This window comes from Pagrus pagrus, assembly GCF_965226575.1.
Source record: "Pagrus pagrus genome assembly, chromosome: 14".
Lineage (NCBI taxonomy): Eukaryota > Metazoa > Chordata > Actinopteri > Spariformes > Sparidae > Pagrus > Pagrus pagrus.
This window is the reverse complement of record NC_140198.1, coordinates 28,717,719-28,734,233: the sequence shown is the minus strand read 5'-3', so window position 1 is coordinate 28,734,233 and position 16,515 is coordinate 28,717,719. Positions and strand designations below refer to the sequence as shown.

General features: G+C 38.3%; 1 protein-coding gene across 1 annotated transcript in view; it reads left to right on the top strand.

The window, feature by feature from the left end:
* bbx (BBX high mobility group box domain containing) overlaps nucleotides 1-15,822 on the top strand; it is a gene marked incomplete at its 5' end in the record, with an annotated part of 33,486 nt that extends 17,664 nt beyond the window's left edge. The window contains 7 exon segments of the mRNA XM_084373323.1: nucleotides 3,328-4,189; nucleotides 4,324-4,456; nucleotides 5,737-5,888; nucleotides 6,108-6,197; nucleotides 6,529-6,723; nucleotides 7,750-7,942; nucleotides 10,993-15,822. Coding sequence (XP_084229449.1) covers nucleotides 3,328-4,189; nucleotides 4,324-4,456; nucleotides 5,737-5,888; nucleotides 6,108-6,197; nucleotides 6,529-6,723; nucleotides 7,750-7,942; nucleotides 10,993-11,071 — 1,704 coding nt within the window. The 3' untranslated portion in view covers nucleotides 11,072-15,822.
* Between the last annotated feature and the right edge of the window lie 693 nt (nucleotides 15,823-16,515).

Below are 16,515 nucleotides of genomic sequence, written 5' to 3'. Positions count from 1 at the left end.
ATTTAAGTAAAACACTACAGCTTTATAGAATAAAGGGTGAGAATGTTTCATGAAGAAAGCATGCAAACAAACCATTCAACCCATCTAAGGTAGCAATGTTAACGTAATGTACAAGTTTGAATGGAGTTTCTAACTGAAAGTATTAATTAGTAGGATTTTTGGACATTTGCCATTCAGTTCAATGGGGAAATTTTCGCAGAAAATGTCGAGTATTTTGGGAACTTTAAAACATATCAAAAATCTGAATAATAATGCACCAAAACCTAATTGAGCTGAACATTTTGATGTTTGAATGAAGTTTCTATGTTTAAAAACGGGAGAAGGAATTAAGGTCTGAAAAAACGGGACAATAATAAACAATTCCGACGGTAGAAGAACATATGTCGCTCCCAGCATTCACAACCAAATTTAGAACCAACTACAAAATTGTATTTAGCTCGTATATAGCAGAACAGATTCTGAAAGAATTGCTAAATTAGCAGAAATGTGAAATTAATTGCCTTTAATATCAGCAAATGCATTGCACGCATTGTTGAAAAACATGGAAGGTTAACTTCATCAGCTTAAGGAAGTAAGAGATGATAAAGCATTGCTAGAAAAGCTGAAAGGTAACTAATGCTGTGAAAACTGGAGGTTGAAATGAGTTAACAGAAGCAAAAATGTCAGAAAGTAGCTGAACGTTTTGACATTTGAATTGAATTGAATTGAATTGAATTGAATTGAATTGAATTGACATGAACTGCTCATGATGTAGAGGCCCGACCCCACAATAAGCCTGGCTGTAATGCAACATTTGAATCCCGCGCCGAGTCTAAACCCGAAAATCAGATGCTTTCAGTTATTTTAAACATTGCCATGAACGCAGTCATGTCACTGTAACAAATATTGTGTCACATTTAATCAGCAAAACTAAAAGCTGTAGTTATCAACTCTCCAAAGGGAACAAGTCAGGAGTTTTAAATAATCAATGAAGTTTATCAGCTGTTCCTTGTGCACAAATGCGCATTTTAACGTAGAGATACACATATGGTTTCTGCTGCTGGAGGATCGCTGCAGGTGATGTCATTAATATTTTCCTCATTAAGGATTTATCTCTCCCTTCTCATCCCACCGTTATTGATCAGGATGATACTTTTTATGACCCGTCACTCCTGTCCACAGACTGAGCACACACAGAGAGACGCAGCAGTGCTCGTCCTCCTCCTCAGTTAATATCAGTTTATTTTTTCATATGCAGTCAAACAGAGTTGTTGATGGGACAGGGAGGTGTGTGTGTCACTGTGTGCGGCCAGATTAACAGCTCAGGAGTGATGAGGAGGTGTGTGTAACAGAGAGTCGGTCAGTGCTTCAGCAAGGAGCATAGACTTTAGAGCAGCCATAAAAAAAAAATAAGCCTGGCCCGACCCGAGCCCTTCTTTTGTATTCAAAATGCAGACGTCTCATTTGAATGGAGAGGAAGAGAGAGGAAGTGGAAGACTAAAGAGAAGGAGAAGAGCCAAAGACAAACAAGGAGAACATGCAGGAAGGAGAGGAAAAGGAGGCAGATGAGGAAGATGAAGAAAAAAAAGAGGAAGAAAAACAGACAGACAGACAGACAGACAGAGAGGGAGAGAGACAGGGAGATATAGAATAAGAGCGAGAGAGAGAGAGAGACAGACAGACAGATAGACAGAAGATTATATTGTTAATTAAACCCCAAACAGATCTGGGTTTGAATTTATTAACAATATAACTTGCCAGAAAAAGCTCAACATCAATCCACCAACCAGAACAGATTAACAACCTGATTGGAGCAACAATGTTGGCTTGAAAGTGCTGTTGCATTGACAGAGATAAAGAGAGAGCTGAAAAGAAGGCACTAATAAGAAAATACTGCAGATCATATGGGTGAAATTACTAAATTGCTGAAAAACCCTCAAGAAGGTAAGAGATGGAAAACCATTGCTTGAAGAGCTGGGAGGTATCTGTAATGATGTTGAAGCTGGAAGTTCAAAAGAGGCACTTTAAAGTACTCAATACTGTATTGAAGAAAAGAAGAACAAAGTGAGAAAAGCTTAATATTCTCAAAAGCATAAAACGTAGTTTAAGGTGTAATATGTGAATGTGAGAGAGGGAGAGAGAGAGAGACCAATCAGAATAGAGGAACAACCTGATCGGAGGATTATTCTGTGGCATTTGCATTCACATTAATTAAATAAAAAGACCCTCTCGCAGAAAGTCCAACAGTCTGCACTCCTGGTGTGCTGGAATACTCCAATCTTGAATGCTGCCTTATTCCTAGTTTTTAACTGTTCTGAAAGTGGCATATGAAAGCATAGAGATCTTCTAACTTACTGGAATATGAGTAAAGAAGGCCTTTGCTGTGTGGTGGGGTTGCTGATTGCGCTGCTCGAGCTGCTTGAGTTAATGTAAAAGGAAAACTTCCAGGTTGCACGATTATAAAAGCACTGTAAATGTGTTCTTTAATTGGCAATACACATGCCTTGTTGAACCCCCGTACAATAACACTACCTCAGTTTGCACATACTGTAGCATGACAGTTAGCAGATTGTAGTAGTATTCTTGTTTACATTTTCTTTTTTTATACACTTTTATTATACATTTGCATTTGTGTGTCATATGTGTCATATAAGCTACTAAATGTCTAAATTTCCCTTGAGATCAATAAAGTATCTATCGATCTATCGTGAGGGTTTAGGAGTTCTTTCGGTAAAAGACTGAGAAGTTGGAGAACGCTAGGCAGGACAGTAGATTGAAATTAGAGCTGGGAAAGGACAATGATTCTAAGTAACTTTATATTGCTTATTACAAACATACATTTCCGGTTTATACAAAAGTACTCTAACACTGTAAAAGTGTGAATTCAAAGTAAATACCATTTACATTTTTTGTATGTTTTGTTCTGTGGTTTAGCTGCAACCTACACACCATTTTAGCCCATTTCACACAAGAGCTGCCAATATTGTCATGATACAAAGCTGGTTGAACATCGGCTAAGTTCCTGTGTAACTATGACATTTTCTCCCTTAACTTCATACACATATTTGTCCAGGACTGTGTTAACTGCAGATTAATTAACAATTCACAGTGACAGACATTTACGGATTAAAACTTTGTCTGTTAGTCAGAGGCATACATGTTATTCCATGTCACATAACACAGTCATTAATCATAATTATAAATCCATAAAATAGTCTATATAAATATCTGCTTAGAAAATATAAAGATTTGTAAAGGGTTTGTAAAGTAAGTTTACTGTCAAGTATAGGTTGTTGTCATTTTAAATTTGTTTGTTTAACAGTGAATTTTATCTGCTGTGTTTGTAAGATGTGCTTAGCGTCTGAAGCTGGAAAGATGGACACAGTGGAATCTCAGCCTGAGGACAGCTTCTCGTCAGTCTCTCTCCAGCCGACTACTGTCAAGATAGAGATCAAGGAGGAAAAAGCAGACAATGACGACTGTCCTCCCTCCTCTCACTCATCAGCCCTCTTACCTTTGCTCTCCTCTGTCACCTCTACCTCCACTGATGCCATTCCCTCACAACTCAGCAGCCAAAATGCACGTGTCAAAAACAAGAGCAAGAAAAAAGAGGTGGCCAAGTCAAATGATCCTGATGAGATCCCTTGCTCAGCAAAAATCATCAAGAAGTGTAACCATGCGGAAACAAACGTGGACAGTATCTTCAGTACGATTGAGGCAGTGGCCAAAGGGGCCTGGAAGGACACAGAAGAGAAGCCCAAAAAGAAGACCCAGAGCAGTCCTATTGTTGGAAACTCTGGTGTGCCCAAAAAGAAGAGTAAGCCCAAAGTCAAGACCTTTGTCAAAGAAAAAGAGGAGGAGATAGAGGATGACAGTGGGCAGTGTAGGCAGTGCAGTTCCTCTGAGATGGAGATGAAGGAAGAGGTGACTGATGTTAGTCTCAAGACAAAAGCAGAAGAAGCAAATATAGGAAGCATAGACCTTCAGGGCAGTTTGTCAGAGCCACACCACTCCCCCAGCAGCCCCAGCCCCTCATGTGCTAAGCTCAAAGAGGTGGACAAGGCGAGGGAGAGGTCGGGTGAAGTGACCTGTGAGCCCAACACAGAGAACCGTGGCTCCAGGAAGTCAGAGCGAAGCTGTAAAGGCGCCTTGTATAAAACCCTTGTTTCTGAGGGAATGCTGACCTCACTGAGAGCCAATATTGACCGAGGTAAAACTGATTAATAAATGCATAATCTTGTCTATTTATGTATGTAAATGCATATTTTTCAAGGTTCATGTATTTATCATTTTACAACACCAGCGTTGCTAATGATATAATCTTGTTGGTCTGTACATGTGCAGGTAAAAGAGGCGCTTTCCGTGCTTCTGATCATGATGCAAACTGGAGTGATGACAGCTGGGCAGTTGCTCAGATGGGACCTAATAACCCCAAGAAGCTGAAAAAGTCCAAGTCCAAAGATGAATCTTCACAGGGGTGAGTAATTTCAGGTCCTCATTTCACTCAGTTTCACTCTACCTTTCTTTGTAGCATGTAGTACAATAATTTTCCCAGGTAATGATATAATCAAGAGTCATTTTTAGTCACTTCACATTGGTTGGTTCCTTTGTTTCATGTTCTCTATATACCTTATAGTATGGAAGGGTTAGGGTTAGGCTAAACCCTGGTAATGTTAAAAAATCTGAAATATCTGACAATACATACTGTTTGTGCATCTACATATTTCTGTCAACAGACCATATTCACAATGCAGCTATTTTCCACTGACGTCACGCTCATGGTGGGAAGCTCAAATATTGCACTGCTGTGTTCCAAGTTGCAAGTGCTGCAAACATAGGAAATCTGTCAAAATGGTACCATTTCACAGCTTCCTTATTGATTAGCAACTGTAGGGACAATGGACAGTGAAAATCTTGAGGGATATCGGGCCATAGTTCAAGGTAAAACACCATATTTGATAACCCATTCGCTACTGTGAGCGCTTATCAGCATTTAACTATATTCTAGCAAACATTGCCGTTTGATAGTGTTGCATAATATGAAAAGACTTAAATTAATTCTGAAATCTCAACGCACATTTTGGACCGAAGATGTATTTAGCTGGAAGTAAGACACACTCAATATAATCAAGCTTGTAATGAGAAGTAATGCTATATTACTAAATAGGCATCTTGCCAGTCTCTTCTTGCCACACAAAGACTCACTTCTAAAGAAATGTTCTTATTGATGTGTGAACATTACAAAGAAATATGTGTTCCAGTCAACATAACGTCAAAAAATGTTACTGACTTAACCAGAACATTTCTGAGGTCGGCTGAAGAGCCAGTACGAAAGTAAAAGTTATATTATAAGCTTGATTAATATTACGTCCAGTGTGTTTTATTTCCAGGCTTAGATAAATGTGTCCAACATGTGTGTTGATATTTCAGAATTAGCTAATTTACTCCTCTCCCATCATATTGTGCAAAATATTACTATGTTAGCCTGGAAGTAGTTGAATGGCAATGTTCGCTCTAATAGTGGCTAAAAGCTTATCAAATATGTTGGTTAACCTTGAAGTGAATCCCAATATCTTTCTGGATTTTCACTATCTATTGTATTTTCAGTTGTTCCTCAATCAGGAAGTGATGAAATGATAATCAGTGGAAAATGGCTGCAATGGGAATATGGTTACTAATATGCTATATGATAAGATATATGGGAATATGCTATTGGTTACATGCTCAGCTATGTAAACTCTGAACTTCACTTATCAGCCTAGGGAAACTGGAGGAGGAGTTTGAGAGGAAGTTTAACAGCCTGCCACAGTATAGCCCACTGACATTTGATAAGAAGGGCACCACTGTCACAAAGAAGAAGAAGACCGACAGCTCCACTGTCCAAGAGGACGTCTCTAAAGCCGGAAAAGGTGAGAACAAATGCAAAGACTTCTCCAATCAATAAACACAATGACCGTTCTTTAATATCCCTCATCTCATCCATGGCCCACTCTGCACCTATTTGTAAAATCATGTTTTTCACACTGGTTGTGTTCAGGACCAGTTCTCTCTTTGTTGAAACAAAAACATTTGGATTCCATAACATAGCATTTCCATGCTCTTTTTTCTTTGTTTTTTTGCTATATCAGGGCCATCTCCATCTCAGAAAAAGACTTCATTCCACAAGATTGTTAGGAAGCACAAACACAAAAAGGAGAAACCAGGTGCAGTGGACAAAGGTGAACTAGGATGTTGATATCTGTGCGTTATAAGGCAGGGATGTGAAAATGTTCAGAATTTATATAAAGTATTCAGTGTTGATAGATTGGTTTGATTGAAAACATTGCTCTCTATACTGTAATGTGTGTACTACATGTACATGTTTCAGCTTGCACTGTTCAAGCTATCAAGAATGGGATATATTCATGGGAACTATTAATTATGAATTAGCTGTTGTCTATGTGCAAACAGTACACTTTCATCTGATAAAAGCACAATGATACTGAACAAATGAATGAAGCCTTAAGGTGAAATCATTGAAATCTATAATGAATCTTTTCTCCATCACAGTGGTACAGAATGATTCCAGCATGCTGGATTCAGCTTCAAAAGCCAAATCATGTGCCCCCGTTGCCATAATGTTGCCAGATGTCCAGTGCACCACTAATATGGAGATGCTAGTTGGTAGCCAGAAGAGGAAGGCTAGGAAGACCAAGATCACACACTTGGTGCGCACAGCTGATGGCAGCGTGTCTCCTGTCGAGGGTGAGTGATTAATGATTGATTGATCAGTAAGCAAATATGGAATTTAAAAAATCTGTCTGTATCTGTCTCAAGTCCAGGGTTGGGTACCGAACTCTGTACTTTTAAGGGTACCAAAGTACGTTGGTACTACCAAGTACCAGTTCACATTAAATCAATCGTTATGTGCTCCTCTTCCAGTTAAATAGAGCTTTTTGCTCATATACAGTCAAACAGAGTTGTTGTCATCATCTTTATTGATTATTGATCACTATCGAAGGCAAACTCCATGTAGACAGATAGCACTGTCATTAGCTGTACTGGGTTGCTTGTATCCATGGTGCCTCCAGCTGATCAAGGAGAAATGATGCTACCTCCAGAAGAAGAAGGACTGATTCTGTCCTCTGTACAGCCCCAAGCATTTTAAAATCCTCCTAACTGTACACATACTGATCGCAATGTCGTCCACCGTGCTCAATAACAGCAAAATCTCGCCTGTCTCAAGCCAAGCATGAAATAGAACTTAATCAAATCATGTAAATGAGATATAATAATATAAATTATCACGTTATAATGTGAAACTTGTCACGTTTGTACAATATAATAATCACATTATAACGTGAAACTTAGCACATTTGTACAATAAAGTATAAAAACTCCCTTCTCCCATTGTCTGAGAGCGCACCTGAATGCATCGTCAGAGCCGCGCAGCTGGCAGATGCACGTAGAACCATAAAAACGTAATCTCGTTTCATATCGTCTCATCTCGTCCAGTTGCTGGAACTGGAAGGTTATAAGAATGTTGCAGACTGGTACATCTGAATAGTACATAACATAACATAACAAGTTACTATGATGAAGTACTTTTTCTGGCATGTCAGACACTGATGTCTTGTCTCTTCAAATGCTGTATTTTAGTGAAAGTATTAACATTTTAAGTTCCTGTTTGATAGATCTGAAAGGAAATACAAATGGAATGTTCCGCTATAATCATTTCTAATTGTGCATGTTTTTTTTGTTTTCTTTTTCTTTTGTGTTTTTCTTTTTTAGAGGACAAAACTAGGGACCTAAACCAGGAACAGGATAAGAAGCCATTAACCCAACAGAATTTATGCAATGATAAAGGGTGCTACAGTAATCCCAGCGCAGAGGAGGCAGAGAGGAGCACCGTACCACAAGAGCTACCTGCTTTCTTCAGCTTGGCAGCCCTCGCTGAGGTAGCAGCCATGGAAAACGTTCACAGGTAGAGACACAGCCATTTGTAACATATTCTATATTCAATATAATGTGTATTTTTCATCAAATCTCCTTGATCTGCCCGTCCACAATAATGTTAAGTGACCTACAGACAACCAATTGAAGATGTTATGGGCTGTAAAAATATAAAAATAGCATAATACTAGTTAAGATACTTGGCTTATAGTTTGCTGAAGTCTTGTTGACAATCCACACAAAAAGATTCTGCTTATCAGCAAGTGTTAGTGAGTGTTTTATACCTTTGCTAATACTAGCATTTTAATATATAGTACCATAGATTTGTATAGCTTTGAACTGTCCTGTCAGGGTTTTTCCAGGCACACATACATTTTCTTGCTCATATCTCTGCCAATGACTTTTTGTAAGTAGAAAAAAACATCTGCATCACCCAAATGTGGAATTATCCATGTTTTAAAACAGGTACCTAGCAAACCTAAATATAAATGTCTTACGCCAAGTTTGCACTACAAGATTTTAGCCCTGATTTAGCTGTCTCCGATGAGTGTGCTGATCTGCCCCCAAATCAGGGGCAGATCAGCACACACTCCTGTAAAAGGGAGTACCGGTATTAATGTATTTTTCTTACTATTTTTTCTTTCTTTGCAAGTCAGCTCATAAACAACCTGGACTGTTTGAATCACGTTATTCCCGTGTCATGTCCTGCGTGTGTGATCTTGTAATGTGTGACGCCCTGTCACTGATAAGTAACATATTTTGAAAACCACAACGACTGTAAGACTCCCAACCACAAGGCTGAAAATCATGTAGTGTGAACAGCACAGCAATCTGACAACTTGGAAAGTCTTATAGTGTGTTCAAGCCATAAGGCCCTGATCAGACCTGGTATTAACGTCCATCCTGAGTGATCCAATGTGGACTGCTCTAAGTACAGGTGTAAATGTCCCCAAGAGCCATTGAGGACGCATTTGAGATCCGATCACTCAGACCAAAGTCAGAGGTGGTTTGTGCCACATGCGACCATATTATTTTAGCATTGTGTACGCACATGTGTCCTGGGCTACATTGAAGAACCCCCTTCTCAACTGAAGTCCTTCAAGAAACAAGAAGCCATGACAACAGGCAGAATGGATTTCCCACTGTCTGATTTCCATTTGGTTCATTGTAATGTAAATTACATGTTTGGGTTCTCTCAACCTGCCATGTTAGCAGCAGATGTTTATGAACACAGTGTCTGTTTCAACTAACCGTTGAACTATTATTAATACTTTGATTGTATTTGTACTTGAATGTACCAGCTGCTATGATAACCTAATTTCCCCTCAGGGATTAATAAAGCTATCTATGTCCCCAGATTCCCTTCACATATTATGTGATTTTAAGAGTTCACGATTGAAGACAAACTTTTGCGTAACGGCTAAGGTAAATTCAAAGGCAAATGTTATTGTAAATTCTCCATTTGATACATTATGTTGTTTCTTTCCTTGTAAAAAGTGTCAGTTTGCCGCAGCATTGCTGTATCAGCCTGTCTGCTTCTGTGTCAAAAGTGTTTCTTACCTCCCAACATTTAGCAGCTGTTTGATTTCACGAGTTACACTTAATACAGTCGTGATCAAATGTTAACATACACTTGTAAAGAACATGTACAGTATATCATGGTAGTCTTGAGTTTCAATGATTTCTATAACTCATTTTTCTGTGATACATACTACTTTGTCACAAAAACATTCATGAAGTTTGGTTTTCTGGGCCCATTTTAATAGGGCTTGTTTGATACAGCCATTAGACTCAGCCACAAACACTACAATGGGGAAGTCTAAGGAGCTCAGCATTGATCTGAAAGAGCACATTATTGATTTGAACAAGTCAGGAAAATACACTTGAAGTAATTTCAAGACAGTAACAGGTCCCGAGATGAACTGTACAAACAACTGTTTGTAAGTATAAAGTGCATGGCACAGTTGTGTCACTGCCACGATCAGGAAGAAAACACAAACTATCACCTGCTGCTGAGAGAAAACTGGTCAGGATGGTCAAGAGTCAACCAAAAACCACCAAAAAACAAGTCTGCAATGAATTAGAAGCTGCTGGAAGACAGGTGTCAGTGTCCACAGTCAAGTGTGTTTTACATCAACATGGGCTGAGAGGCTGCCGTGCAAGACCACGACTATATGAAAGTAGACAACATTTTATTGATGTTAAACATGTCAATTATTTACAAATACAGCAATCAGTAACCAATATAGATAACTGCTTTATCGCACATGGAGAAAGTCTCCAGACTCCCTTAAAAAAATCACTACATTTTGTGAGTTGTTGTGGAGTTACATCTTCTCCGTTTGTTCCAGTAATGTACACGTTTATTTGCATTTAGAGTGTGTAAGGGAGATCCGATCACAAGTGGTCGCTCCAGACGCATGCTGAGACGCATGTTGATGCCAGGTGTGAACTTGTTGAAGTTTTTGACTTGTGATCAGACCACTCATGGGTGTTAATATCAGTTCTGAATTCCCTATAAGACTTCTGGTTGTTGTCATCATAAACCATGAGCTTTCTATATAATCATATCTCTGATCCTTTACATTGGATCTCATGGAAGAACCACTCATACAGATATATTTTTACATCACTTGACGTTTTACGTGATTATAGAGTCATGTCAGATTCTATAATTTTCTTGTTGGTATGAGAGAAAATACTTATTTGATTTGAATTTTGCTGTGACAACTTACAATGAATTCTGTGGTTGATCCTTCCAACTTCAGGGTCTTTATGCAGGGCTCTGTCCAGGAGAACACCTGACAGCGCAACATTACCTGCAATGAAATGTGTTCTCTCACCCATCTCCATGACAATGACATTGATTTGACCACCTCCCATTTTAGTCATGGACCATTTTGCTTTAGCGAGATGTTTTTGGCATCTTATTTCATGTTGTACCATTTCCTCTTTATTTCTGTCACAGTACGTCTCTTCAATGACACAGTTTGGACAGTTTTAGATAGATTGTTTCATTTCAAAAAGACACTGGTTAAGTTGTGAACAAATTCTGACGTCTTCTGTAATGTCTTTTTTCAGAGGCCAGAGAGGCTTGGCTGAGAGTCAGAAGAAAGAGCTCGCCCCGACTCCAGTCCTCATCTCCTGCGCTGATCAGTGAAACTCTGTTGCTGTTATGAGAAGCCACAACATGGAAGTGGAAGTTAGCAGTGGAGCTTTACTTTCCACAGTAGTAACCCCACATTAAAGGGACACTTGGATCAGGAAGTTTTGGACAGACTCCACCTTCCCCTTGTGATGAATTTGCTTGAGCTTGGGGTCATGGTGGAGGAAAGAGACGCTCTCCTCCTCCTTGCTCCTCACTATCTCAGTGTTTTCCCTGAAGCCTTCCTTTGGTTTGAGGGAGAATACCTTTTTTCACCTCCTCTCACCCTCCTTAGATGCTCTGTTAGGGCCTGTGGAAGAACCAAGCTCTCCCCCAGTGCATGGCTTCCTTTATAGAGATGGTCGTCATCTGTTTATCGTACACCGTTTTGTCAAATAGAGGCCATTTTTAAGGTCTTATAATTTAAAAAATAGCATTTTAGGTCGGGACAAAAACCCAACACTGCATTAGTTTTATAGACGAACACAGCTTTCTGTTACCTTTTTACCTCACACACACGCCTACTGAAGAGTTCCCTCCACCTCTGGTAGAATACCTCTGTATTTGAATAGCTCTTATCCCTTCCATTCCTTCCAGCTTCAACCCAAAATGACTTTAACCAGGGTAAATGATCATGATGGACAGACTTCCATTACCAACTACTCGCTTAGTGTTTCCCTGTGGTACATTAATGTGGTGTACTCGAACCACAAAGAAATCATGGTTGTGTATTTGATATATGTTAAGATGATGCTACTGTAAAACAGTATGTGGTAGCTACAAATAATCATGTTAGAATGAATGTGTAAGAGTAGACCTGTGCATACCCTTGAACTAGAGTTGACTTTAGCTGAGGGTGTTTGTTTGTCCTGTTTATCCTGAAGTAGTAGGTTCACAGTGTCCCTATCAGGCTTATGAGGCAGTAGGTCGGTTTGAAAACTGCTTCCTATAATAGGGAGGTTGTGCGAAAGTGAAAGCAAATATAGCCTTAACCCTTCACACCTACACCTGCTTTGCTACCACAAAGCCCTCAACCAGCTTCTTGCTCAATGCCATCACATCCTGAAGCCAGTGTAAACATGTTTGGATAGTGAAATGCAGTTTTTGTCAATACTTGATCTTTTGCATTTTGCGTAGCAATTAGAAAGGTCAATTCCTTGTGTGCAACTTATTTTATGGAATAGGTGTTTAATTTGTTTATTACGTAAACACTGCACTAATTTGTAGCTGAAGTTTGAATTGCTCTTGGAGGGGTAATAAAATGCCTTGTCTCCAGTCACAGTGTTCTTACATCATAACATCTCCATAGAGTGGTGTAGGGATGACATAGTTTTGTAGGCCAGCACAGAAGTTAGCATTGCCCTGGTTCCCTCGACAAAAAGCCTACAGGATATGTGAATTAGGTTTTGGAATATCGCAGAGAAATTTAACTCTGCAAGTTTTGTTCAGCAAGATAATCTTCACAGATGAATATCACTTTTGAAAATTTCAAAGTGTAAAAAGTGTAGAAGTAAAAAGCTAATGTTAAGCTTTAAACAGACTACGTTGTGGTGGCATGACTTGAATGTTACCACCACTAAGCGTCTTACTACACAATTACTATACAGATTTTCTGTAGATTGATCAAATCTTGTTTGTGTTTGTACAAAGTTGTAAAGTTTGAGCTAGAATAATGTTCAACTGAAGTCCGCCTGTAAAGACGGACTAGTAAGTAGATAAGTCGCTGTATTTGGCATCATGATGTTTATTGTCTGTGACAACCTCTGTTGTCTCATTTAGACACTTGTTAGCAACCGCCATTTTTAAGACCCTTAAGTGCTTTATAATTAAATTGTGGGACATTTAATAATGTATTTCATGTCTTAGAACAAAACGTGTAAATATCTTGAGCCTGTGGTACCACAGACCCTATTTCAGGCATTTAACCGAAAACCAATACAAAAAAAGTCTGACTTTGAGACGAGGGAACTGGATGTGCAAAAATGCTAACCAATATCCAGGTTTTAGGCCTCATCAATACACCACTCTATAGTGTCCTCTGGACAGCCACAAGCTCCTACATAAAAGATCGAAATTGATTATTTGTTTTATCTCTCATAAAATTAGCAGTTAAAAAAAAGACAGGAATACAATATAGGTTTTCTCTGATTTCGTACAGAAACAAAATATTGATTTTAATGTGTCAAATCAGAGCACACTATTCCACTTAGATCTAATGGAGACAAGGCATTTGACAATATTTCCCCATTCTTTTCCTATCAGCCTTTTGAGATTTTATTGCCAAGTAATGGTCTACTCAGAGGTTACATATAATCAATGTTTTTTGTGTTCTTTATTTTTGGCTTTGTTTTTGTAATGTTTGGTCAGAATCATTCCATTCCCATGCCTCTGTCTTGGCTATACTTGTGTTTACAGTTTATCAGCTGTAGTTAGGAGGAAAAATAAGGATGGATGTGGTAAAGTTGCAGCTTTGTTGTCTTCATAAGGGTTTGTGGAACCTGGAAGAGCTGCCACAGGCTAACGGAGGAAAACAGAGCTACACAGACTCCCCAGCAATACCCCTCACCTACTACGCAGCAGCCTTTGGTTCCTCTGTGTAGACCAATACTTAATTTATAACATTTTAGATTCAGTCACATCTGTAACTTTATTAGCTCTTTATTTTCTATTTGATCATTCTTCTGTTAAATTGTATGCATTTATGATGTTCTTTTAACTAGGTCCCCTTTATGAACTTCAGTGGCTTTCCTGAAGTCAAGCTTACTGGATCAAGAATGTTGTCTGAAAAGATCAAGCTCATAGAAGATGCATATGTGCTTACCTGCTAAGCAACCAGGCACTGAGATAAAATCCACCACCTCTAGACAATGAGCTTGCCTTCTCACCTCTAGAGTGTGTATTTGACAGCGACTGCATCGATTTTTCATGGATATATGTTCATCTGTGTTCAGAACGCTTTGGACATAATGACAGGACAGACAAATAAGAAATGAATGGCTCTTAGAGAACTCATACGTTTTGAAATAGTATTTTATCCTTATTAAGGCCTTGTTACGTGGTAATAATATTTGGCTTATGTAGGCCCCTGTGTGCAAATAGTGCAGTTTATGCATCAAATCTGTAATTCCTCTCTAAATTTGTCCAATCTAACAAACTAACTGCAAATGTTTCCCAGTTAAGCTTAAGGGAACCACAGTATGCTTTATGATAATCCAAATAATAAACGGTATATATATATTTTCAGATATTAGAGAAGTTACATCAAGGATGATACTATCCAGGCAGTAAACTGTATAGTTCTTCCACTGGTGGAAATCAGTGTAGTTCTTTGCAAAGACAAAGAAATTGTCTTCCCCCAAAATAGAGATATATTTGCAAATAGCAAGTAGGATTATTGACATTTGCCAAAGAGAAGGGAAAGGTATATTCAAACAGAAATCCTGTTTTTTTTGTTTTTTTTAAAAGAAAGCTAGTATAACAGTTGCACTGCATTTTCTAGGTGTGTAAATCTTCAGGTAAAAATATCAGCACAATTCATCCTGAGTATCAAATGAAATTTCCTTGGTTTTTGAGCCCAGAGTTGGAATGACGTGCAACAAAAGGGCACCACTCAATGCCTCTTTTAATATACAGTATTTGCACCTTATGACCCAAACCAAAATGAGCATGGTCTTTGAAGAAAATATATAATTTGTATCCAGTCAAATGAAATTATGCATTTTAACTATTATATATGCGAGAATCTACTCAATAACAATTCCACACATCAACCAAACAGCCATAATATTGTCATTTCCCCATCCCCTCACTTTTTCTATCTAGAAAATGCTTCTATAAAGTTGAAATTCCTATATTAGTTACCTAAATGACCATAATACCCTTTTGTGCTAGTACTGTCTTCTTGAATGTAATCATTTTGTACCTGTATTTTTCTAATTCAGTCTTGATTGTACTGTATGTATGCTATGATGGTATACTGTTCCTTAGGTGCATAGTTCGTTACAACCAACAGTTCTAATAACAGTTTAGCTGCTGTGCTGCGAACTCAATGGAAATGTGTGGAGGTTTTAAGTCCAAAAGGACTTGCTGTACCATGTGAGCAACCATGAGACTGATTACTGAGAGATTCTTGCATTTTAAGAGGTAGGACAATAGCTTTCCCTGGTTTGCTACTTCTTTTTCCTTTGCAGTAAAAGTGAAAGTCTGTTCAGGACAGTTTATAAAACAGGGACGCTCCTGCAATCAGATAGAACAATTGAATGCTTGAGTTTCAACTTATTTATTACTGTTCCTTTTTATAGGTTTAGATGAATAAACACAATAAAACATACAACTGAATATGCATCCTTTTATACACAAAGGTGTATAAGATTATCTACCCTTTACTGGAATGTAGATCATGTTTTTTTTTTTTGTTTGTTTGTTTTTTTGTGAAGAGGTAATGCCAGATCTTTAAAGTCTCTTTCCTCTTAGTTTGTACAACATGTGCTTAATCTTATTTATGTTATTGATAATCATCTTGACAGATTTGATTTTGATTGTTACAGCCCAGTTATTAAATGCAGCCTTGCCTTACTGGAACCCCTGCTTAGTGAGGGATCCCTCAGCCACCCGCCACCCTCCATACTCAAACCCTACCAACAACTACCAATGTCATAACACTGTTTGCTGATGCAAAACTATTATTCCTTTTACACTTTTTGCTGAAACAACTATTACTTCTTGAACACCTAAACCTAATTAAAATAACATCTATTATATCTGTGCATTTGTGTGAAAAGATTTTGTTGTTTATGCTTATTTGTTAAACACATTGTCAAACACAACAGTAATGAGCACCTGCAGTTGAACTGGACACTGGACATTTCTTACCATGGATACTTAAACAGTGCTCTGGTGTAGTTCCATTCATTTAGTATGTTACATGTGGCTCTGATCTCGTAGGCAAAGAATAAGTAAGATGCTACAGAAAACTGTTTGGAAGTCTGTGCTGTGACACCAAAAGTCAACAGAAAGATATTTTTTTCAGAAGCATCTGTAAGGGCTAGGGTTACCCTTATAAAAAGTAAATTTTATCACATAAAATAGATATGCAGCAAAGGGCCAGAGGCTGGAATCAAGCCTGCTGAGGACTCAGCCTCTGTACATGGTGTGCACACTCTACCAGGTTGCCTAATACATTTAAGTTTTATTTTGCAGTGAAACTATTCTGTGAACAATACTAGTACACTTTTAGGTCCTGTTAGTTTAGTTGTTACATAGCCTACTTCTAGCACACATTTTAGTTCATTAAAGTACACTTTGAAGTGTATGACAACAATGACACTGGGAACACAGGGAAAAGGAAAGCACACAGAAACACTTTCAGGGACACAGCTGTAACATAAAATATACCCACAGTAATATTCACGTTGTAAAGTTTTTATATATATATAGTTCTTTATAGTGTAAAGTTGTTT